The 25,685-nt window shown below is 43.5% G+C and overlaps 3 protein-coding genes across 3 annotated transcripts; all 3 read left to right on the top strand.

Moving 5' to 3' along the window:
• The first annotated feature begins 3,490 nt into the window (after positions 1-3,490).
• On the top strand, positions 3,491-4,520 carry LOC130122864 (cystatin-like). Its single transcript, XM_056291915.1, has 3 exons — positions 3,491-3,696; positions 3,905-4,015; positions 4,232-4,520. The coding sequence occupies exons 1-3, from the start codon at positions 3,493-3,495 to the stop codon at positions 4,307-4,309; spliced, it is 393 nt and encodes a 130-aa protein (XP_056147890.1). The 5' UTR covers positions 3,491-3,492; the 3' UTR covers positions 4,310-4,520.
• A 7,526-nt stretch (positions 4,521-12,046) lies between these two features.
• Positions 12,047-13,208, top strand: LOC130122862 (cystatin-like). The gene is made up of 3 exons (XM_056291914.1): positions 12,047-12,298; positions 12,507-12,617; positions 12,834-13,208. The coding sequence occupies exons 1-3, from the start codon at positions 12,095-12,097 to the stop codon at positions 12,909-12,911; spliced, it is 393 nt and encodes a 130-aa protein (XP_056147889.1). The 5' UTR covers positions 12,047-12,094; the 3' UTR covers positions 12,912-13,208.
• A 4,354-nt stretch (positions 13,209-17,562) lies between these two features.
• LOC130122865 (cystatin-like) lies at positions 17,563-18,663 on the top strand. Its single transcript, XM_056291916.1, has 3 exons — positions 17,563-17,767; positions 17,993-18,103; positions 18,318-18,663. The coding sequence occupies exons 1-3, from the start codon at positions 17,567-17,569 to the stop codon at positions 18,393-18,395; spliced, it is 390 nt and encodes a 129-aa protein (XP_056147891.1). The 5' UTR covers positions 17,563-17,566; the 3' UTR covers positions 18,396-18,663.
• Positions 18,664-25,685: the final 7,022 nt, after the last annotated feature.

The following is a 25,685-nucleotide window of genomic DNA, read 5'->3' as shown; positions in this document are numbered from 1 at the left end:
ACATCACAAAAATCCTGGAGAGGTTTGACATGACTCACTGCAGACCAAGATCGACCCCATGTGAGAACAAACTGAAATTGGATGATGGATGATGGATAATGTACTGCCCTGATGGATGATGTTGTGCCCTGACGGATGATGGATGATGTTCTACCCTGATGGATGATGTTCTGCCCTGATGGATGATGGTGATGTTCTGCCCTGATGGTTGATGTTCTCCCCTGATGGAAGGATAACTATTAAGTATTGCCCCACATCAGACATGGTTGCAGATATTTTGACTAAACCTGTAACTAAAGCTCTGCTTGACAAGTTTGTTTCTTTTGTTTTTGGTATGTAAGATGTTTTTATTTTCTTTGCTAGATGTACCTGACAACTGCATACTGTAATCAGCCTAAGAGCAAGTGGGGGTGTTGGACACCGATGAACACTGTCTGCCTTGAATGCCCTTATGCTGACGTCACTGTGCAAAGGGGGGGCGGGTGGTTACTCAATAAATAAACGTTTGGTTGCCCTTGCTTGGCATTCCGGTGAGACCAGAGATCCGATGACTACCGTGTATCAGTTTGTCCCCGTTAATAGTGCCTTCTGCTAGCTATATGTTACCTACACAGTCCTGATGACAGCTGCAACAGCCGGTGACCAACGCATCTGGGGAGCGGTCGTTCTCCAAACTGTGGTTGATTAAGAACAAAATGAGATCCACCATGGGACAAAACAGACTAAGTCATCTGACTCGCATGTCTTTGGAAAGTGACTTGTTAAGGGAACTGGATTTTGAGGATTGTGGACTTCTCAGCTCGAAAAGCAAGAAAGAAGACCTTCTGAGCGGGTAAGTTAAGCTATTTTTTTCCATCAACTGCTTTGAATGTGAATGTCTAGTGCTGATGCAACATGGTGAGGTCCGTTATTTGAGTATGATGCTGTGGTGTTACATAAACAAAATAATTGGAAAAATGGGGAGAAGAATATCTATGATAAGAAGATACTCCTCTTTTCTTACACCAACTACCGTCTTACAGGTTACACAAACCTTGGTTTTGTCACACCTTGACTACTGCCCAGCAATCTGGTCAAGTGCAGCAAAACAGGAGCTAAACAAGCTTCAGATAGTGCAGAATAGAGCAGCACGTCTTGTACTCAGGTGTTCAATGAGAAAAGCTATAGACCAAATGCACCATGATCTTGCCTGGTTGAAAGCAGAAGACAGATTAACAAGCAGTCCTCTAATGTCATTCAGGAATACAGTTGTGTCAAAACTACCCTACTGCCTGTACTCAAGAATTAACTTTTTCCCAGGACAGACATGAACATGGAACAAGACAAGTTAGCAGGGGTCATGTTACAATTCCTCTACCCAGAACAAATGCAATGAAAAGAACTGCTATGTATAGGGCCGTTTCACAGTGGAATAGGTTGCCATACGTTATTACTCAAGCAACAAGTAAAGAAGTTTTAAAAAGCCACTTAGGTTATTTTTGGAGACGGGCATACACTGTCTAATACATACATTTTTATATTTTTATTCTGAAATATGTAGCTCAAAGCAGGTGGTAGTAGTCTGTGATAGATGCTACTGTAAGTGTGTGTGTGTGTGGGGGGGGGTTGTGTGTTTGGCTTCTTTATTAATGCTGGTTTAATTGAGGTGGGTGGGATGGGATGGGGATGAACTGAATTTGGCGATGCAATTGTGTTCATTTATGTAAGCATGCATGTGAAAGCATGTGCATACATGGATTTTGTTGAAGGATGTTATTAATGTTGACCCCAGGAAGAGTAGCTGTTGCCTTGGGTAACAGCTAATGGGGATCTAAATAAACAAACATAAACCTCGAGTTTACAATGTTGATCATTGGTGTGCGTGCGTTGTGATGACTGCTTGCTACTTGTTGCAAGTGTCTGCGCTACCTGTGCATCGGTTATGTTGAAAGTGTAGGCCCTATGTATGTTGAGAGCTTGTATACGACGCCATTTAATGTAGCCGACTGAATTTTACTTGATGGGTAAGAGGCCTAGTTACAGATGGACTTTTCTGCCTTTGTCTGGATACAAATAAGGCGCTGTCTATGGTGCTGAAACACTACGACAGGTAGGCCTATCTATAGGTGCTATACAACTACAGGTGAAAGGGGGGGGGGGCTTAAACCTGGCCGATGCCCTGGGCCTTACAGCGTCTTAATCCGGCCCTGCTCCCGACCCTCCCGATGTGGCTGTATGTGGATGAAGTGCACATCTAATCCTGAAATACATGGATGACAATAGACAATAGGTAGGTGAAAATATTTCGCATCTGTAGTGCTCTTTCATGGTATGAAACCATACTGCTGCTCGCTAGTCGTCACCTCGCCTCTTAACCTAGCTTCTCGTACTCTTTCCCACATCTTCATACTGTGGCCGATCAACTTTATACCTCTGTAGTTGCTACAGTTCTGCACATCGCCCGTTCTTGAAAATCGGTACCAGTATGCTTCTTCGCCACTCCTCAGGCATCCTCTCACTTTCCAAGATTGTGTTAAACAATCTGGTTAAAAACCACACTGCCATCTCTCCTAAACATCTCCATACCTCCACAGGTATGTCATCAGGACCAACTGCCTTTCCACTCTTCATCCTCTTCATAGCTGCCCTCACTTCCTCCTTGCTAATCCACAGCACTTCCTGATTCACTAACCTCACATCATCCAAACATCCACATAGACACCAAACAATATTCGAAAAACCTGAAGGCTGTAAAACTATTTTGCTGTATGAACCTCTGTTAACTTTTATTTTACCCCTTATTTACTACGTGTAACCCCTGGACTTGTGTTTTTATTGAAGCTATACTGTTTCATCGGGTGTAATCTTTATGGCATTGTGTGCGATTTGATGATTTTGAATTCGTTCAATTTAAAAGTCAAAGAAAGTTAAATCAGCTCATCTGGATACACCGTTTATTGAGAGATATGTTTGGGTTTTTTGTTTTTTGACGGATGTAGATTATGTCTTCATAATCTTTTTTGTTTTTAAGTTTTGTTTATTGGGTTGTGCAAAAAACACACTTTTGTCATCAGAGGATTAACGAAGAGTAAAATAGTATATATTCCCTCCATAAAGATATTATAAAAAAGTGACAATAACATAAGTTTCATCACTCATCTAAGTGACCTCTTCAGTCTAAACTGACTGCAGGTATCCCCACCCTTAAAAACAACATAGAGGCGTAACGACCGAAAACAATGATCCGATTCAGAGTTATAACGGCCATGTGTGCTATTCAAAGTGGATTTTGGAACGTTTACAATCTAAATAGTGAGCGTGCCAACAAACAAAGTAGTTCGGCTGTCTTCGTATTGATCATGTTGTTTCAGAGACGAGCCTCCACCCCGTCAGCAGTCTGCCTATGGAGAGCAGGAATTAGATGAGAGGTCAGCCCACCCGAAATGGCAGATGACGCTTATATAGTACTTCGTCTTCCAACGCTTAACATTTTGCTCCATTTCCTCAGACAACATGAACCCAAAGCTTGTCTTTCCCGTGCTGGTGGCGTATTTGGCCTTTGGGGCGGCCGACTTGGTAGGAGGTCTGACAGATGCAGACATCAATGATCCAAGAGTACAAGATGCCCTGAAGTTCGCTGTGCTCCAATACAACACGGGAACCTACACCTTGTACCTCATTCAAGTGACCAAAGTGATGAAGGCTCAACAACAACAGGTCAGAGTGACAGAATCCCATACTTGCGCTGATCCTGCTGTTGTAGAACACTAATTAAAATTATGTTTGAAAGTCTGTCTCACGTTTAGGCTCTTAGGTGAATTGATTCTAATTGTAGAGACCGATTCACTTTTTATCACGTCGTGAATCTGGGAGACAATGACGGGCACTTCAGGAGCTCTGATTTGCAAAGGTTTTTTCCCTTTAGGTGGATGATGGCATGATGTACCGTTTCACGGTGCAAATGATGAAGACCCTGTGCAGAAAACCCGGTCCTGACCAGCGATGCCCCGTCTACCAAGACCGTAAAAAGGCTCCGGTAACGATTTGCTCCTAGGCTTTTTTGTTTCCTTTGGAAATGATCGCTTTGGCTAAAAGAGAACCACTAGTTGGTAGAATGGTCACAAGAAGATTTTATTATCAATACAGTCTGTTACAGTAGTTTTATTACATATTGAGATATTTTGTTCTTAAGTGGCTACGAGCCTCCGGATACATTCACTCTTAAAACTTGTGTCTATTCTTTTCCCCTTAGCCTTACCAGTGCACATTTGAGGTGCTGACTCGAGCGTGGTTCCATTTTTATGAGGTGAAAGAAAGCACATGCAACTAACGCGAGAACAACAAGAACCATACGGCAGCAGAAAGAACTACAAAACATCCTCTCGTCTGTTCGACCGGAAGTCTCACTAACCTTTTACTTATGTCTCGTAACTTTTAACAACTGCACATGTCCTATGTAGCTTTACTTTCCGCAGACGTATCAACTAACTATGCAAGACAATGCAGATATTAAACCTATTAATAAAAAGATTACTCATGCATCCCATCTGGTCTTAATCGATTTGCATTTTCAAATGAGTTCTCGTTAATCCTTAAACCCTATCACAAATCGCAAATAGAATTAAAGAGCGATTCTCGCATGAACTGGAGTCTGATGTTTCTTTGCCCTAAACTGTCTCTACAAAGTGAATTTCGTGTCGTGTGTGCTCAGTTTTGCCAGTTTACAAATCAATATTTCTGAAACTTTGACCTAATTAAGTTGTGACCTGGTGTTCTTGGCAAATTGTTCTTGGTGAATTCTGTGCTTTGGCACAATACAAGCTGCGTTTCATTCATCATTGAGTCATTATGTCAATGTTGTATTTGGAAAAACAACATGGTGTTGCAGATTCCAGTGCTATGATGATAAAGCTGGTTAGTGTGTACAAGCTTACTGTGGTTTCATCTGTGCCATGTTGGTGGTGATGACGGAGCCCCAGTCCCCACCCTGCAAGTAGAACTTTCAGAACCCGAGGTGCTCCAACAGTGTCAGGAAAACTCTTGCAGCAGCAAGACTGTCAAATCCTGGAGAGAGATTCAAGAAGCATTCATATAGACAAATGCTATTAAAACCCATACATATACGTTCACGCTCTACTTACCTTGTTTATGTGGCGCCTCTGAGAAACCATAGCTAGGGATGGATGGACATATGACCTCAAATGCAAGGCCAGCTTGGGTATCTGTGAGCAAGGGAAGGATCTTGTAGAATTCAAAGTACGAGCCTGGCCAGCCACGGACAAGCATGAGAGGCAACACCTCCTGACCCTCCCGATGTGGTGGCTGTACGTGGACGAAGTGCACAGAGAAACTTCTCAGGAAATTTGGAAGTGATCTGACTAAGAACAGAAGAACTGCGGAAGAAAACGTTATCTACCAGTTGGCATGTTTTTCTCAACAAGACAATTTATCTGATGATGAGCATAAGGAATATTTGCAATCACAAAATTAATTAGATGATATGTATAAAATTAAAGCAGAAGGAACATTTATTAGATCTAGGAAAAGATGGAGGGGCAACAAAATTCCTCTTAGTTCTTAGATCAATTACTAATAGATAATAACGTAGTTAATGACCCTAGAGGAATTGCTTCTTTCTGTGCCAATTACAGCAATCTCTACAAGGCCCAATACTCTGAAGACGCAGCCACCGCTTTTCTTGACTCTTATCCACAGATGATAGGAATTCATGTAATTCTACAACTGATGTCAAGGGAGTTGAAAAAGTGATAGGCAATCTGAAAAATAAAACATCACCTGGAAATGATGGCTTTACAAAATGTTTGCTGAACAATTATGCCCCTTTTTGGTTAGTGGTTGTTTTTTAGAAAGTATACAAAAAGGAGCTCTCCCACCCACCATGACTCAGGGGATCATTACATTAATTCCAAAACCTAACAAAGATCTGTTATTGTTAGATAACTGGAGCCTTATCCTGCTTCTCAATAATGATTATAAAATAGTACACCCACTGTTTGCTGAAAGGTTAAAAGATGTTTTAGATGAGACAAAATCAAGATTCATGAGAAAGCGACACATCACAAATAACATTGGATTGGTTTCAGATTTGTTTGATTATAATGACCTTGTTGATAGTGATGGCCTCATTCTCTTTCTCGACTTTTATAAAACCTTTGATTCTGTGGAACATGACTTCTTTTATAAAGCCCTATCAAAGCTTGGTTTGAGCGACTTCTTTTGTTAAACTATCAAAACTCTTTATAATAACGGTGGTAACTCAATTAAGTTAAAATATGGTACTTCTCCAAGGTCTAACCTTTATCGCAGAGATAGACAAGGTTGTCCCATCTCCCCTTATCTCTTTTTGATCGCTGCCCAACTTCTTGCTACTTACTTATATTTCCAATAGTGAATTGCAGGGTGTAGTGGTTGCGGACAGACAGGTCTTCATCAGCCAACTGGCAGACGATACAACCCTCTTCTTAAAAGATGCTGCTCAAATTCCTCGTGCCTTGGACCTTATTAAGAATTTTTCCAATGCTTCTGGTTTATGTTTAAATACCAACAAATGTGAATTAATGTCTATCAAGACATGTGAAATGTCATGTATATGTGGTATTCAAATTAAGAATCAAGTTACATATTTGGGTGTAAATATTAAAAAAGATGAATCTTTAAGATGTTCTTTAAATTTTGAGCCAATCATTGAAACGACAAGGAACATTTTTTAACATAGGTTACAGAGAGAGTTATCATTAAGAGGGAGATGTCTTCTCTCAAAAGCTGAAGGCATTCCACCCCTAACCTATGTTGCTCTTTCCGTAGCTGTTGAGAATGGAACTCCAAAAAGATTGACAACCCTTTGTTTAATTTTCTATGGAAGAACAAGACACATTCTGTAAAATGAACTGTTATTATGAATACCACTGATTGTGAAGGATTAAACTTTTGGGGTTTTACAACATTAAACAATACATTTAAGATTAATTGGATAAGACAGTTCATGAAAAACACTGAGGGAACGGAAGAGGTAGGTTGCAGGGTTGTGAGGGTGAAACCGTAACATGGAAGCCATAAGGGAAACGTTTTTAAAACACAAACGATGCATCTTTCCTGCCGTAGTAAGGCAAACAACAAGCTACAACCTAATTTTCACCAAAACGAACCGTCCTCTGATCTGGACAACTAACTTTGGTCTCTATATACAGCCGCCTGTGAGACGAGTATACTGGGACTGTCTAAAAGGCGCAGCACTGAAAAGAGATGCTACTATAATATTCAATAACGTCACTCTTATACAAATTAATGTCCCCAAAATCACTTCACACATCAATGGTCTCCTGTTGGTTACACTACACTTAGTTTGTAAAAAATGTGGGGGGTTTTCTGTCACAAATCACTCATGACACTCTTTTCCACCCACTCCACCCTGCCTGCACTCTCTTCTTCACTCCCCGTTACTTTGGACAGTTGACCCCAAGTATTTAAACTCATATGCCTTCATGACCTCTACTCCTTGCATCCTCACCGTTCCACTGTCCTCCCTCACATTAATGCATGTGTATTCCGTCTTGTTCCCACTGACTTTAATTCCTCTTCTCTCCAGTGCATACCTCCACCTCTCCAGGCTGTCTTCAACCTCCACCCTAATCTCACTACAGATCACAATGTCATCAGCAAATATCATAGTACTCAGAGACTCCTGCCTGACCATGTCCGTCAAAGTGTCCATCACCACTGCAAACAAGAAAGGGCTCAGAGCTGATTCTTGCTGTAATCCCACCTCTACCTTGAACCCATCTGTCATTCCAACTGCACACCTCACCATTGTCACACATCCCACATACATATCCTGCACCATTCTTACATACTTCTCTGCAATTCCCGACTTCCTCGTACAATACCACACCTCCTCTCTTGGCACCCTGTCATATGCTTTCTCGAAATCCACAAAAACACAATCTAACTCTTTCTGGCCTTCTCCATACTTCTCAATCAACATTCTCAAAGCAAACATTGCATCTGTAGTGCTCTTTTGTGGTATGAAACCATACTGCTGCTCGCTAGTCGTCACCTCGCCTCTTAACCTAGCTTCTCGTACTCTTTCCCACATCTTCATGCTGTGGCTGATCAACTTTATACCTCTGTAGTTGCTACAGTTCTGCACATCACCGTTGTTCTTGAAAATCAGTACCAGTATGCTTCTTCGCCACTCCTCAGGCATCATCTCGCTTTCCAAGATTGTGTTAAACAACTTAGTTAAAAACTCCACTGCCATTTCAACTAAACATCTCCATACCTCCACAGGTATGTCATCAGGACCAACTGCCTTTCCACTCTTCATCCTCTTCATAGCTGCCCTCACCTCCTCCTTGCTAATCCACAGCACTTCCTGATTCACTAACCCCACATCATCCAAACATCCACATAGACACCAAACAATATTCGAAAAACCTGAAGGCTGTAAAACTATTTTGCTGTATGAACCTCTGTTAACTTTTATTTTACCTCTTATTTACTACGTGTAACCCCTGGACTTGTGTTTTTATTGAAGCTATGCTGTTTCATCGGGTGTAATCTTTATTGCATTGTGTGCGATTTGATGACTTTGAATTCATTCAATTAAAAAGTCAAAAAAAGTTAAATCAGCTCATCTGGATACACCGTTTATTGAGAGATATGTTTGGGTTTTTTGTTTTTTGACGGATGTAGATTATGTCTTCATAATCTTTTTTGTTTTTAAGTTTTGTTTATTGGGTTGTGCAAAAAACACACTTTTGTCGTCAGAGGATTAACAAAGAGTAAAATAGTATATATTCCCTCCATAAAGATATTATAAAAAAGTGACAATGTGGCGGACACTAGGGGCTATGCCTCTCACTCAGCAGGACTGTGAGCTGGGGGCGTGGTTTACGTTCCCGGGCTCGCCGGTGCAGGGTTGTTCCTGCTGCAGTTGGTTTTTGGAGTTGAGGAATAAACATCAAACTCGCATTGGTCTCCTGTGTTTTTCCTCATTCCTTCCACATTGGTGACCCCGAATTGAACATGTTTGGAGCAGAAGAGGAGTGTGAATCCACTTCGGCCACGCCGCCCCAACTCTCACAGCGGGCCGTTCTCACCGCGGCTGTGAAGCTCCCAGAGTTCTGGCAGAGCGACCCGGCCTCGTGGTTCCAGCATGTCGAGGCGCTTTTCCACCTGCGTGGAATCTCCGCGGACGACTCCAGATGCTATCTGGTCGTCGCTGCGCTGGACCAGCAGTCCACACGCCGGGCCATGCAGCTGTTGCGCGCCCCTCCGCAACACGATAAATACGTCGCCCTCAAACATCTTCTGCTCCGGAGGTACAGCCTATCTACCGCAGAGAGGGCAGATAGAATCCTTTCCATATCCGGTTTGGGCGACAGGACGGCTGTGGATCTCATGGACAATATGCTGTCGCTGCTAGGCTCAGACGAAGGTGGGTTCCTTTTCCCGCACGTTTTCCTGCGCCAGCTCCCGTCTCCTGTGCGCGCGGCTTTGGCTAACTCCCCGTGTCTGGCCGCTGGTGACTGCCGAGGTTTGGCTGAGGAGGCCGATCGGGTCCTGCTGGCTACCAGACGGTTCTCTGTGCAGAGTGTGGCATCGGAGCCTCTGCAGCCGACGTCGGAGGACGCGGACACGGCAGTGGTGGCTGAAGTGACTGCCCCTGCGGCTTAAGAAGGCTAACGACCCTGTCGACTGGACTCCCGAACAGGTCCAGGCCTTTGACGGAGCTAAGTGCGCCCTGGCTAACGCTGCCCTCCTCGCCCATCCCACACCCACGGCGTCCATAGCTTTAACAACCGATGCGTCTGACATAGCCGTGGGGGCTGTGGTTGAACAGCGTGTGGCGAATGCGTGGCAGCCACTCGCATTTTTTAGCCGCAAACTGCGGGATAGCGAGCGCAAGTACAGCGTTTTTGACCGGGAGTTGCTGGCACTGCACCTTGCAACCCGGCATTTCCGCTTCCTGCTGGAGGGTCGCCCATTCACGGCTTATGTGGATCATAAGCCGCTGACTTTTGCCATGTCCAAGGTGACTGAGCCGTGGTCTGCTCGTCAACAGCGCCACCTAGCGGCGACCTCCGAGTTCACAACGGACATTCAGCATGTGGCCGGGAAGTCCATCCCTGTTGCTGACTGTCTGTCGCGTGTGCTTGTGTGTCCTGTGCACCTCGGTGTGGATTTCTCCGCTATGGCTGCCGACCAGTCCAGCGACCCGGACGTCCTTGCCCTAAGGTCAACGCGTACCGGTCTCAAGCTAGAGGATGCTGTGATGCAGGAAGGCAGTCCTGCCCTCCTCTGCGATGTCTGCACCGGCCGTCCCCGCCCCGTTGTTCCAGTGGCCTGGCGCCGTCGAGTTTTCGATTCGATTCACTCCCTCTCGCACCCTGGAGTTCGGGCGTCGGTGAAGTTGGTCGGTTCCAAGTTCGTCTGGCCTGGCCTCCGCAAGGACGTCAAGGGGTGGGCAGCTGCATGTGTAGCGGGCCAGCGCGCTAAGGTCCACCAGCACACTAAATCGCCCCTCGAACCGTTTCCGATCCCGGCCAGACGTTTCGACCACGTGCATGTGGACCTGGTGGGCCCTCTACCTTCTTCACAGGGTTTTACGCACCTGCTCACAATGGTAGATCGGACCACCAGGTGGCCAGAGGCTGTCCCTCTATCCTCCACAACATGCTCGGATGTTGCACGCGCTTTTCTTTCCTCCTGGGTCGCCCGTTTCGGCACTCCATCAGATATCACCTCAGACAGGGGCCCTCAGTTCGTGTCAGAGCTCTGGTCGGCACTTGCGCGATCCTTGGGTGTGCAGGTACACCGCACTACCGCGTATCACCCTCAGGCTAACGGGTTGTGTCAACGTTTTCACCAGTCGCTCAAGGCAGCGCTGCGCTCTCGGATGGTAACTGGGTGGATCGTTTACCTTGGGTTATGCTCGGGTTGCGTTCGGCTCCTAAGGAGGACCTCGACGCGTCACCCGCTGAGCTGGTGCTCGGTCAGCCGCTCCGCGTCCCTGGGGAATTTTTGCCTGGGAGTTCCGCTCCTCGACCCCGTCCGGCCGTTTATCCTTTTTTGTCCGACAGCACTCGGGTTCAAGGGCCCGTTCACCACTGTTTTCCGCGGTCGTTCGTGCCTGCGGAGCTCATGTCGGCTCATTTTGTTTTTGTACGGCATGATGCTCACCGCTCGCCCCTCCAACCCCCATACGATGGCCCATTTCAGGTTCTTGAGACGGGTCCTAAGGGTTTTGTGCTAGATATGGGTGGGCGTAAGGAGCGTGTCACGCTTGATAGGCTTAAACCGGCGCACAGGGTGGCAGGCGAAGTTGTGTTTCCGGCCCAGATTCCCCGTCAGGGTCGTCCTCCTTCCAGGACCCCGGCAGTGTCTTCACGGGTTCAGCGTTCTGCTTCTCAGCCGGCTTTGGACTGTGTTTCACCTACTGTTTCGGCTGAGAGACGGCGCAGCCGTTATGGCAGGCTGCTTAAGCCTCCAGTGAGACACTAATTTTCTTTCCAGGAGTCCCTTCTGGGTGTTCGGGGGGGGGGGGCTGTGTGGCGGACACTAGGGGCTATGCCTCTCACCCAGCAGGACTGTGAGCTGGGGGCGCGGTTTATGTTCCCGGGCTCGCCGGTGCAGGGTTGTTCCTGCTGCAGTTGGTTTTTGGAGTTGAGGAATAAACGTCAAACTCGCCTTGGTCTCCTGTGTTTTTCCTCATTCCTGCCACAACAATAACATAAGTTTCATCACTCATCTAAGTGACCTCTTCAGTCTAAACTGACTGCAGGTATCCCCACCCTTAAAAACAACATAGAGGCGTAACGACCGAAAACAGTGATCCGATTCAGAGCTATAACGGCCATGTGTGCTATTCAAAGTGGATTTTGCAATCTAAATAGTGAGCGTGCCAACAAACAAAGTAGTTCGGCTGTCTTCGTATTGATCACGTTGTTTCAGAGACGAGCCTCCACCCCGTCAGCAATCTGCCTATGGAGAGCAGGAATTAGATGAGAGGTCAGCCTACCCGAAATGGCAGATGACGCTTATATAGTACTTCGTCTTCCAACGCTTAACATTTTGCTCCGTTTCCTCAGACAACATGAACCCAAAGCTTGTCTTTCCCGTGCTGGTGGCGTGTTTGGCCTTTGGTGCGGCCGACTTGGTGGGAGGTCTGACAGATGCAGACATCAATGATCCAAGAGTACAAGATGCCCTGCTGTACTTTGCAGGTAATCACAACAGGAGAAGCAACAGCTTGTTCCTCAGTCAAGTGACCAAAGTGATGAAGGCTCAACAACAACAGGTCAGTGTGACAGAATCCCATACTTGCGCTGATCCTGCTGTTGTAGAACACTAATTAAAATTATGTTTGAAAGTCTGTCTCACGTTTAGGCTCTTAGGTGAATTGATTCTAACTGTAGAGACCGATTCACTTTTTATCACGTCGCGAATCTGGGAGACAATGACGGGCACTTCAGGAGCTCTGATTTGCAAAGGTTTTTTCCCTTTAGGTGGATGATGGCATGATGTACCGTTTCACGGTGCAAATGAGGAAGACCCCGTGCAGAAAAGCCGGTCCTGACCAGCGATGCCCCGTCTACCAAGACCGTAAAAAGGCTCCGGTAACGATTTGCTCCTAGGCTTTTTTGTTTCCTTTGGAAATGATCACTTTGTCTAAAAGAGAACCACTAGTTGGTAGAATGGTCACAAGAAGATTTTATTATCAATACAGTCTGTTACAGTAGTTTTATTAAATATTGAGATATTTTGTTCTGAAGTGGCTACGTGCCTCCGGATACATTCACTCTTAAAACTTGTGTCTATTCTTTTCCCCTTAGCCTTACCAGTGCACATTTGAGGTGCTGACTCGAGTGTGGTACCATTTTTATGAGCTGAAAGAAAGCACGTGCAACTAACGCGAGAACAACAAGAACCATACGGCAGTAGAAAGAACTACACAGCATCCTCTCGTCTGTTCGACCGGAAGTCTCACTAACATTTTAACCTTATGTCTCGTAATTTTTAACAACTGCAAATGTCCTATGTAGCTTTGCTTTGCGCAGACGTATCAACTAACTATGCAAGACAATGCAGATATTAAACCTATTAATAAAAAGATTACTCATGCATCCCATCTGGTCTTAATCGATTTGCATTTTCAAATGAGTTCTCGTTAATCCTTAAACCCTATCACATATCGCAAAAAGAATTAAAGAGCGATTCTCGTATGAACTGGAGTCTGATGTTTCTTTGCCCTAAACTGTCTCTACAAAGTGAATTTCGTGTCGTGTGTGCTCAGTTTTGCCTGTTTACAAATCAATATTTCTGAAACTTTGACCCAATTAAGTTGTGACTTGGTGTTCTTGGCAAATTGTTCTTGGTGAATTCTGTGCTTTGGCACAATACAAGCTGCGTTTCATTCATCATTAAGTCATTATGTCAATGTTGTATTTGGAAAAACAACATGGTGTTGCAGATTCCAGTGCTATGATATAAAGCTGGTTAGTGTGTACAAGCTTACTGTGGTTTCATCTGTGCCATGTTGGTGGTGATGACGGAGCCCCAGTCCCCACCCTGCAAGTAGAACGTTCAGAACCCGAGGTGCTCCAACAGTGTCAGGAAAACTCTTGCAGCAGCAAGACTGTCAAATCCTGGAGAGAGATTCAAGAAGCATTCATATAGACAAATGCTATTAAAACCCATACATATACGTTCACGCTCTACTTACCTTGTTTATGTGGCGCCTCTGAGAAACCATAGCTAGGGATGGATGGACATATGACCTCAAATGCAAGGCCAGCTTGGGTATCTGTGAGCAAGGGAAGGATCTTGTAGAATTCAAAGTACGAGCCTGGCCAGCCACGGACAAGCATGAGAGGCAACACCTCCTGACCCTCCCGATGTGGTGGCTGTACGTGGACGAAGTGCACAGAGAAACTTCTCAGGAAATTTGGAAGTGATCTGACTAAGAACAGAAGAACTGCGGAAGAAAAAGTTATCTACCAGTTGGCATGTTTTTCTCAACAAGACAATTTATCTGATGATGAGCATAAGGAATATTTGCAATTACAAAATTAATTAGATGATACGTATAAAATTAAAGCAGAAGGAACATTTATTAGATCTAGGAAAAGATGGAGGGGCAACAAAATTCCTCTTAGTTCTTAGATCAATTACTAATAGATAATAACGTAGTTAATGACCCTAGAGGAATTGCTTCTTTCTGTGCCAATTACAGCAATCTCTACAAGGCCCAATACTCTGAAGACGCAGCCACCGCTTTTCTTGACTCTTATCCACAGATGACAGGAATTCATGTAATTCTACAACTGATGTCAAGGGAGTTGAAAAAGTGATGGGCAATCTGAAAAATGACACATCACCTGGAAATGATGGCTTTACAAAATGTTTGCTGAACAATTATGCCCCTTTTTGGTTAGTGGTTGTTTTTTAGAAAGTATACAAAAAGGAGCTCTCCCACCCACCATGACTCAGGGGATCATTACATTAATTCCAAAACCTAACAAAGATCTGTTATTGTTAGATAACTGGAGCCTTATCCTGCTTCTCAATAATGATTATAAAATAGTACACCCACTGTTTGCTGAAAGGTTAAAAGATGTTTTAGATGAGACAAAATCAGGATTCATGAGAAATCGACACATCACAAATAACATTGGATTGGTTTCAGATTTGTTTGATTATAATGACCTTGTTGATAGTGACGGCCTCATTCTCTTTCTTGACTTTTATAAAACCTTTGATTCTGTGGAACATGACTTCTTTTATAAAGCCCTATCAAAGCTTGGTTTGAGCGACTTCTTTTGTAAAACTATCAAAACTCTTTATAATAACGGTGGTAACTCAATTAAGTTAAAATATGGTACTTCTCCAAGGTCTAACCTTTATCGCAGAGATAGACAAGGTTGTCCCATCTCCCCTTATCTCTTTTTGATCGCTGCCCAACTTCTTGCTACTTTTATTTCCAATAGTGATTTGCAGGGTGTAGTGGTTGCGGACAGACAGGTCTTCATCAGCCAACTGGCAGACGATACAACCCTCTTCTTAAAAGATGCTGCTCAAATTCCTCGTGCCTTGGACCTTATTAAGAATTTTTCCAATGCTTCTGGTTTATGTTTAAATACCAACAAATGTGAATTAATGTCTATCAAGACATGTGAAATGTCATGTATATGTGGCATTCAAATTAAGAATCAAGTTACATATTTGGGTGTAAATATTACAAAAGATGAATCTTTAAGATGTTCTTTAAATTTTGAGCCAATCATTGAAACGACAAGGAACATTTTTTAACATAGGTTACAGAGAGAGTTATCATGAAGAGGGAGATGTCTTCTCTCAAAAGCTGAAGGCATTCCACCCCTAACCTATGTTGCTCTTTCCGTAGCTGTTGAGAATGGAACTCCAAAAAGATAGGCCAACCCTTTGTTTTCTGTCGCAAATCACTCATGACACTCTTTTCCACCCACTCCACCCTGCCTACACTCTCTTCTTCACTCCCCGTTACTTTGGACAGTTGACCCCAAGTATTTAAACTCATATGCCTTCATGACCTCTACTCCTTGCATCCTCACCATTCCACTGTCCTCCCTCACATTAATGCATGTGTATTCCGTCTTGTTCCCACTGACTTCAATTCCTCTTCTCTCCAGTGCATACCTCCACCTCTACAGGCTGTCTTCAACTTCCACCCTACTCTCACTACAGATCACAATGTCATCAGCAAATATCATAGTACTCAGAGACTCCTGCCTGACCATGTCCGTCAAAGTGTCCATCACCACTGCAAACAAGAAAGGGCTCAGAGCTGATTCTTGCTGTAATCCCACCTCCACCTTGAACCCATCTGTCATTCCAACTGCACACCTCACCATTGTCACACATCCCACATACATATCCTGCACCATTCTTACATACTTCTCTGCAATTCCCGACTTCCTCATACAATACCACACCTCCTCTCTTGGCACCCTGTCATATGCTTTCTCGAAATCCACAAAAACACAATCTAACTCTTTCTGGCCTTCTCCATACTTCTCAATCAACATTCTCAAAGCAAACATTGCATCTGTAGTGCTCTTTTGTGGTATGAAACCATACTGCTGCTCGCTAGTCATCACCTCGCCTCTTAACCTAGCTTCTCGTACTCTTTCCCACATCTTCATGCTGTGGCTGATCAACTTTATACCTCTGTAGTTGCTACAGTTCTGCACATCACCCTTGTTCTTGAAAATCAGTACCAGTATGCTTCTTCTCCACTCCTCAGGCATCCTCTCGCTTTCCAAGATTGTGTTAAACAACCTAGTTAAAAACTCCACTGCCATTTCAACTAAACATCTCCATACCTCCACAGGTATGTCATCAGGACCAACTGCCTTTCCACTCTTCATCCTCTTCATAGCTACCCTCACTTCCTCCTTGCTAATCCACAGCACTTCCTGATTCACTAACCCCACATCATCCAAACATCCACATAGACACCAAACAATATTCGAAAAACCTGAAGGCTGTAAAACTATGCCGCTGTATTGGACCCTTATGGCCTAAAAAGAATGAAATATTAACCTCTGTTAACTTTTATTTTACCTCTTATTTACTACGTGTAACCCCTGGACTTGTGTTTTTATTGAAGCTATGCTGTTTCATCGGGTGTAATCTTTATTGCATTGTGTGCAATTTGATAACTTTGAATTCTTTCAATTAAAAAGTCAAAGAAAGCTAAATCAGCTCATCTGGATACACAGTTTATTGAGAGATATGTTTGGGTTTTTTGTTTGTTTATTTTTTTTTTGACGGATGTAGATTATGTCTTCATAATTTTTTTTTGTGCAAAAACACAACTTTGTCATCAGAGGATTAACAAAGAGTAAAATCGCATATATTCCCTCCATAAAGATATTATAAAAAAGTGACGATGTGGCGGACACTAGGGGCTATGCCTCTCAACCAGCAGGACTGTGAGCTGGGGGCGTGGTTTACGTTCCCGGGCTTGCCGGTGCAGGGTTGTTCCTGCTGCAGTTGGTTTTTGGAGTTGAGGAATAAACATCAAACTCGCCTTGGTCTCCTGTGTTTTTCCTCATTCCTGCCACATTGGTGACCCCGAATTGAACATGTTTGGAGCAGAAGAGGAGTGTGAATCCACTTCGGCCATAACATAAGTTTCATCACTCATCTAAGTGACCTCTTCAGTCTAAACTGACTGCAGGTATCCCCACCCTTAAAAACAACATAGAGGCGTAACGACCGAAAACAATGATCCGATTCAGAGTTATAACGGCCATGTGTGCTATTCAAAGTGGATTTTGGAACGTTTGCAATCTAAATAGTGAGCGTGCCAACAAACAAAGTAGTTTGGCTGTCTTTGTATTGATCATGTTGTTTCAGAGACGAGCCTCCACCCCGTCAGCAGTCTGCCTATGGAGAGCAGGAATTAGATGAGAGGTCAGCCCACCCGAAAGTACAGATGACGTGCTGCATAAGACGAAGTACTATATAAGTATAATACTTCGTCTTCCGACACTCAACATTTTTCTCCGTTTCCTCGGACAACATGAACCCAAAGCTTGTCTTTCCCGTGCTAGCAGCGTTTTTGGCCGTTGGGGCGGCCAACTTGGTGGAAGCTTCGATACACGCAGACATCAATGATCCAAGAGTACAAGAGGCCCTGCAGTTCGCTGTGGTCGAGCACAACAAGGGAACCAAAAGCTTGTTCCTCAGTCAAGTGGCCAAAGTGATTAAGGCTCAACGACAGGTCAGTGTGACAGAATCCCACACTTGCGCTGATCCTGCTGTTGTAGAAAAACTAATTAAAATGTTGTTTTGAGGTCTGTCTCACGTTAGTCTCTTAGGTGAATTGATTCTAATTGCAGACACCGATTCGCTTTTTAATCACGTCGGGGATCTGGGAGACAATGACGGGCACTTCGGGAGCTCTGATTCTCACATGTAAATTCTAAATCCACCATTGTCCCTTTAGGTGATTGCTGGCATTTTTTACCTTTTCACGGTTCAAATGGCGATGACCTCGTGCAGAAAAGACGGTACTGACCAGCTATGCACCGTCTACCAAGACCCTGAAAAGGCTCAGGTAAAGATTTGCTCCTAGGCTTTCTTGTTTCCTTTGGAAATGATCGCTTTGGCTAAAAGAGAACCACTAGCTGGTAGAATGGTCACAAGAACATTTTCTTATCAATACAGTCTGTTACAGTAGTTTTATTAAATACTGATATTTTGTTCTCAAGTGGCCACATGCCTCCTAATACATTCAGTCTTAAAACTTGTGTCTATTCTTTTTCCCTTAGCCTTACCAGTGCACATTTGAGGTGCTGACTAGACCATGGTTAATTCATGAAATTCTGATAGGAGACATATGCTCGTAACGAGAGAACAACAAGGACCATACGGCAGTAGAAAGAACTACACAGCATCCTCTCGTCTGTTCGACCGGAAGTGTCACTAACATTTTAACCTTATGTCTCGTAATTTTTAACAACTGCAAATGTCCTATGTAGCTTTGCTTTGCGCAGACGCATTAACTATGCAAGACAATGCAGAAATTAAACCTAATAATAAAAAGATTACTCATGCATCCCATCTTGTCTTAATTAATTTTGCATTTTCAATCGAGTTCTCGTTGATCCTTAAACCATATCGCACATTGCAAAAAGGATTAAAGAGCAATTCTTGTATGAACTTGAGTCTGATGTTTCTTTGCCGTAAACTAATGATAATAATGCATTTTATGTGTGGATGCCTTTCAAAATACTCAAGGACACCTTACAGAACACCGTTAAAAAAAAGCACTGTATCAGACAGCGTAAAATCAAAACAAAGCAGGGTAGACAATAAAAAGTTAACACAACAGATAAGTATAAAATCAACATCTGCACAAAACTCGGTGAAGCGTGGATCAGACTGAATATGCCAGTTTGAAAAGGTACGTTTTGAGATGGGATTTGAAGGTTGAAAGAGAGTCAATGTTGCGAATTTCTTGTGGGAGAGAGTTTCATAGGTGGGGGGCAGAACGACTGAAGGCTCTAGTCCCCATGGTAGTCAAGCGGGCCGAGTGTGTAGTGCGTTGGAGAGCAGAAGAGGATCTGAGAGTGTGGGAGGGTGTGCGAATATGAAGGAGTTCAGAAAGATACGAAGGAGCTAAGTTATTAAGAGCCTTAAAGGTGAGGATCAGGATCTTGAAGTCAATATGGTATAAAACAGGCAGCCAATGGAGTTGCTGAAGAACAGGAGTGATATGATCTATGGAAGGAGTTCTGGTAATGATACAGGCAGCTGAATTCTGGACCAATTGAAGCTAATGACGACACTTGAGGGGAAGACCAAAGAGGATAGAATTACAGTAGTCAATACGGGATGTAACCAGGGGGTGAGTGAGTATGGCTGTGCTTTTAGGTGTAAGTGACGGCCGAAGATGATTAATATTGCGTAGGTGGAAGTGGAAGTATGCAGACCGAGTAACATTGTTGATGTGGGCTTCAAAAGATAATGTGCTGTCCAGGATGACACCCAGACTCTTAACCTGAGGCGATGGGGGGGGGGGAACTATAGAATTGTCAATAGTAAGAAAAAAAAACTATCAGTTTTGGCCAAAGTAGATTTAGTGCTAACTAAAGGGACCTCAGTTTATCAGGAAGTGGTATGAAAACCAGGATTTAATTTCTAGTAGTAAACAGTCAGAAAGGGATGTGAGCGGAAGAGTGGGGGTAGGTTTGGTGGATAGATAAAGCTGGGTGTAATCAACGTAGCAGTGAAATTGAATGCCAAATTTCCTGAAAATGTAGCCAACAGGTAGTAGGCAAATAATCGATAGGAGGGGTCCCAATACAGAGCCATGGGGAACACCGGTAGTAACAGGAAAGGACTGAGATCTCAAATTTTTAAGTAGGACAAAACAGTGTGGCCAGAGAGATATTATCTAAACCAGTCAAGGGGAGTGCCAGTTATTCCAATTGAAGCTAATCTTTCTAGGAGGATGTTGTGTAAGATGGTATCAAAGGCTGCACTCAGATCAAGGAGGACAAGTATGGTTAAGAGCCCAGAGTCAGCTGCCATCAAAAGATCATTAGTGATTTTCACCAATGCTGCCTCCGTACTGTGCATGGAGCGAAAACCAGACTGGAATTGTTCAAACAGATTGTTGTTAGTCAAGTGAACGTGTACCTGAGATGCAACTGTTCTTTCAAGTGTTTTAGAAAGAAATGGTAAATTTGAGATTGGGCGAAAATTATTCAAATTGTTGGGATCTGCACCACGTTTCTTGAGTATTGGAGTTATTGCAGCTGTTTAGAGAGATGAGGGAACAAGACCAGAGGTAAGGGAGGAATGTATGATATCAGTTATTAAAGAGGATAGAGAAGGTAGACAGGCTTGTACTAAATGAGTAGGAAGGGGGTCTAACTGACAGGTAGATGATTTGGATTTGTGAATAAGACCAGATATTTCTGCAACAGTTGGGAGTTTAAAACTAGATAGTGAAGAACAGAGGGGGACATAGGAGGGTGAATAAGATGAACTCTATGCAGTATTGTTTGACGAGGTCAATTACTGATGAATATTTAAAATTTTGGCATTAAAAAAGGTCATGAAAGCATTACATTGAGCGACTGAATACAGGTGAGGTGCGGGAGTGTCTGGTGGCCGTAAAATATTGTTTACCACGGAAAACAGGGTTCTAGTGTTCCCTTCACCTGATCTAATTAAGTTTGCATAATAAGATGATTTAGCTGTGGACAGAGCCTCCTTATAATTAAGTATGTGGTCATTATACATGTCTTTATGAACAACAAGGCCAGTTTTCGTGTAAATGCGTTCCAGGCGACAGCCTTTAGCTTTAAGCTGGTGTAGTGCAGGTGTAAACCAAGGGGCAGAGTGGGTAAAGGAAACAGAGCTGCTTTTTAAAGGAGCGAGATTGTTTAAAATACTATAAAGGCCATCGTTGTAATGAGAGACCAGTTTGTCTGGGGTGGATAAATTGTCTTTCCTGGGGAGGTTATCAATTTCACTAGTGAGAGTAGATAACTCAATCTACTCATATATTTTCGTAATGTGTGTGGTGTGGTGTTAGTGTGTGTTAGTTAGTGTAGATAGCGGGACCGAAAACTAAAGCACTTATGACCCTAATTCTTTTTGGAGGTGGTAGGTATTGTCTCAGAGAGTAAGGGGAAAATCCCAGAAAATTAAAAGTATGCATAATTCTGCATAAATATGCAAAATATGCATTTTCTAAAAATGTCTAAAAACCACTTTTCTCGGCATTTCAGATAATTCTGAGCATTTGGGGGGAGGGAGTTGGAGTGGGGAGGGGGTTTAGGGGCAGGGGGAAGGCGGTTAGCTGGCAGGATGAAGAGGAGGGAGATTTAGACGGGTGGATAACCAAACCGCTACATTGTAGCGGGGTTCTTCTAGTATTCTTAATATTACGGAACGAGATGGAGCGTGACAAATTTGTTTTGGATACTGTTAAATTAACATCGCAAGACACTAACTTGTGGTCGGAAATGGGCAAATCAGATGCATGCAGTTAAGAGGCGCTACACCACAGCAGCAGATCAGATCAACTATGTGTCCTTTAGAGAGCGTAAGAAACTCAATATATTGCTGTAATCCAAAACTGTCCAGGCAGACAAGGAAGTTTCAAAACTTACAGCGACGAACCAGCAACACTAGCCAAGCAGATATACTTACCTGGAGACAAACGGCAGAACAGATGGATCAAGAATCTGACGGACAAGGTACTTTCCCAATCAGAGAAGGAGGTCTTAGCCAAAGGACTGAACTTCGCCATGACACCCAAACAACTACCTATAGTTGACCTCATCACATCCACAGAATAAGCCATAAGGAAAAACAAGCTAACGGGAAACCGAGGCGGAACAGCTTAGATTAAAGGTATCAGCAGCTCTGTCCAATGCGAAACTCCCTCCTTCCAACCTAACCATGGAGGAAAGGAAAGCCGTGACAGCCCTGAGCAAGGACGAAAACATCACTATCCTTCCAGCAGATAAGGGGAGATGCACGGTTATCCTCAACACAACAGACTACCATGCCAAGACCACGTCATTACCAAGTCCAGTTGCACTTGATTCAACTCCTTTGGATAACCATGACCTGGATGAATGAGAACATTCACAGACATGTCCAGGCATGATGTAAAATCCCTTATGAGAGTATTGTGGACATTGTCCATGTATATATGGTAGCGAATTCGGGGGGCAACGTGACCACAGGAACTGCCGCGGCCGGGACGCGAACCCGTATCGCCCGCACCGCAGGAGACATCGCTAACCGCTAGACTAAAGGGTCAGGCCCGCGAGCCAGCGGCCAGCGTGCCTACTTATCCATGCACGTTACAATATTAAAATCACCCAGCAATATTACATTAGGGGATAAAGAACTGTTGAGTGATATTAAATATAATCCGAGTGTATTTTGTATTACTCTGTATGTAACCAATGTATGTAACCAGAACAGAGGGTGAAGAAGACACATTCATGTAGACCAATATATTACAGGTCTCCCACAAGAATGTGGGTAGGGGAGGGGGTTGCCCTCCCCTGGGGCCTTGGGAGAGACACCGTGTCTGGTACGAGGAGGACCCCCTGCTAAGATCAGTAGGTTGAAACAGGATGAGCACTTCTTAAAGCTCAACCACCAAAAGGTCCTATTGATAGGATAATCAAGACCAGAGGTGTCGTAAAGGAGAAGCAGGGGGGTCTATATAACCCACCAGGACACACAAAGAAGTCAGACACACACGACGGATTGGCAGTGTGTCTCCAGATCTGTACTCAATAAAATTATTTTAATCTCCTAAAACGTAGTGGCTGTTTTCTTCACATCAACGGACCCGGGGACGAGGACCACGAAGGTGATTTCTCAACAAATTGGGGGCTCGTCCGGGATGTGAAGAAGCAGTCCTAATTGGACAGTGTGGCTGCCCGCTGACACCTCCCGAGCTTGGGGTCGACCCATAATACGAATAAGGTAAGCAGAACCTGTTTTAACGAAATCTGCATATTGGACTGAATTACTAAATTGTACTAAGCTCGGGAAGGAGAAGGCGACCAGTTTAACAAAAAAGGAGGGGTTGGAGTCCCCTACGGTAAGAGTAAAAAGGAGATAATTTGTAGAAGAGGTTGGAGTCCTCTGTCTAAGATCCTAGGTAGTGGCGCACCCACTCACTCTCTGACGAGGGGGTGAGATTAAGGCTGGGAAAACTCTCCCGGGGAATTGAGGACCCCCAAAGGAGGGAAGCTTAGAGCTCAGTAAGGGTTGGAGTCCCTGAAAAATTGGTTAAATACAGTAAGGGTTGGAGTCCCTGAAAAATTGGTTAAACAGTAAGGGTTGGAGTCCCTGAACAATTGGTTAAATACAGTAAGGGTTGGAGTCCCTGAAAAATTGGTTAAATATAGTAAGGGTTGGAGTCCCTGAACAATTGGTTAGATAGAGTAAGGGTTGGAGTCCCTGAACAATTGGTTAAATACAGTAAGGGTTGGAGTCCCTGAACAATAGGTTAAATAGAGTAAGGGTTGGAGTCCCTAACAGATAGACAGGAGACGTAAAAGGTAGAATGGAAAAAGAAGAAGGAGAAAAAAGCGGGAGCGGACCGCAGTGGAAGTCCCTGCAGAAGCAGAGCGACATACTGATACAAATGATGACGGACCAAAAAAATGAGGGTGCCAGGGCAAAGGCAAGACGAGGGGAGGAAGAACAAAGGAGGTTAGAAGAAGCTATTATATTGGGAGAGAGAGAAAGGCGGAGGATGCCGTTCCGTTGGGAAGGTATTTGTGACGGGTGAAAAGGGTGAAGAGAAGCCCCGGTGGAAGTCCTTACGGGAACAAATAGATGTACTGGTCGGAATAATGTTGAATACTCGGAAAAGAAAGAGTGTGAAAGCAGGGAAAGAAAAAGCTACAGAGGACTATGACACAAAACCATTGGTACCAAACCGCGCCTTGACTGACCCTGACTGACTTTTGTGTTTGACATGACTTGTCTGTGTGTGTGTTCATAGTTTGTTCCGTGGTGTTTGTCCGTCTGGCCATTTTGTGTTGTTTAGAAGTTGCAAGTCCTTGAGAGTGGCTTAAAAGGGGATATAAAAGCTGGGGGAGGTTTTGTTTTGGCTTTTCCAAACCTTTTGTTTTCCTGACAATTGGGGTGTGAGAGGAATCTTCAGAGACCACCTCGTTCAGCATCCTTATCAGACCCAACCCGGCTTTTGTTCTTGTGTGACAAACAACTGGCTTTAGAAAGTCACCAACCTGAAGCATTAATTATTTAAATCCTTTCAAGAAATCTATTTCTTTTCTTTCTGAGGTACCTCATATAAAATGTGATATATCCATTTTGGTTTTTGTTTTTTGTTTTTGTTGCATTGAAAGTTTTTGTGGTGTATTTTTCACGTTAACTTGATCCTGTCCTCACTTCTTTTAGGATTCCCCTAAACTGAAGAAATTCCTGTCCCTGTTTCATTTCCTGAATTGTTAAGCAGAACTCTGTTACGTCCAACGCCACAGCTGCAATATTTTTAATTTTACCTATTCTGTTTTTCTTTCTGTTACTGGGATTTTTTTTAAAAGGATAACTGGGGGGAACCAACTGCCTACCCGCTTCACACCTTGGGGGGATGGATGGGGGGGTTGCCTTGAGAGTAACAGGGACAATGTAAACCACAGTTATGTTGTTTTAAGCTGTTGTTGTTTTCCTTTCCATTAGAAGACACCCATTGGTTTATTTGTTTTTATGTTGACTTTCCTCTGTGTTAAATTGAACTTGTTTTGTTTTTCAACACTAAGGTGTGTATTTTATGATGTTGTTCTTTTTTTTAAAAGAGGGTATTCATTTCTTTGACAATTTCTTGTGAGGAGGACGATTACATTTTATTTGGATATGAATGAAACCTACTGAGTCCTGCGTTTTAAAGGTCTATGCTATGGCCATGTTTATGTTATTTTTACCATGAGTTTGAGCCTCCTCATAAGACTCCTTTTTGGTTTGATTTATTTGGTTTTAACTGATTACATCAATTTCTTTGTATTGTTAATTGAGCATTTCTTTTCTTTGAAACCCCACCTCCCTCTTTTTGGGGCCTTGAAAAGGGGCTTCTTGTTGTTTCATTTGGTTAAGGTGGGGGGCATTTGTTTCTTGTCTTCAAACAGCTCATTGTTTTATTGATTTACAAGATACCTTATGGTTTTATTCATTTAGGTTTATATTTGAACGTTCAGGATCTGAGACAACTATCCTTATCATCCCTCATCTGTTTTAGTTTTAAAGACAATTTATTTCAGAGAAGTACAACATTACAGACTTCAGAACATTTGTAAACAGCTTGGATGAAATGAAAGTCCGATTCATTCGACTGCATGAAATTGTTTTTGGTTTATTAACAACTAACACACAAACTGATCATGTCATACTTTCATTTTTGTCCTTCATGGTTAAATGGGTTGACACAATGTGTTCTTTTCTTGTGTAAAACGAGGGGTAGTGGGAATGAGGAATTGAAATGTGGGAATGAGGAATTGAAATTTAGAATGGTTGTGAGCCTTCTTCTGTACAGTTTTCTTTGATTTTTTTACTTCATAAGAAACAAACGGATACAAACTTAGATCATAGCGGAAGTATCTGAAGAACACTGAATCAAGTTGACTACA

Source organism: Lampris incognitus, chromosome 13, assembly GCF_029633865.1.
Source record: "Lampris incognitus isolate fLamInc1 chromosome 13, fLamInc1.hap2, whole genome shotgun sequence".
Taxonomy (NCBI): Eukaryota; Metazoa; Chordata; class Actinopteri; order Lampriformes; family Lampridae; genus Lampris; species Lampris incognitus.
Note: the sequence above shows the minus strand (reverse complement) of the source record. Positions and strands in the feature narration are given on the sequence as shown.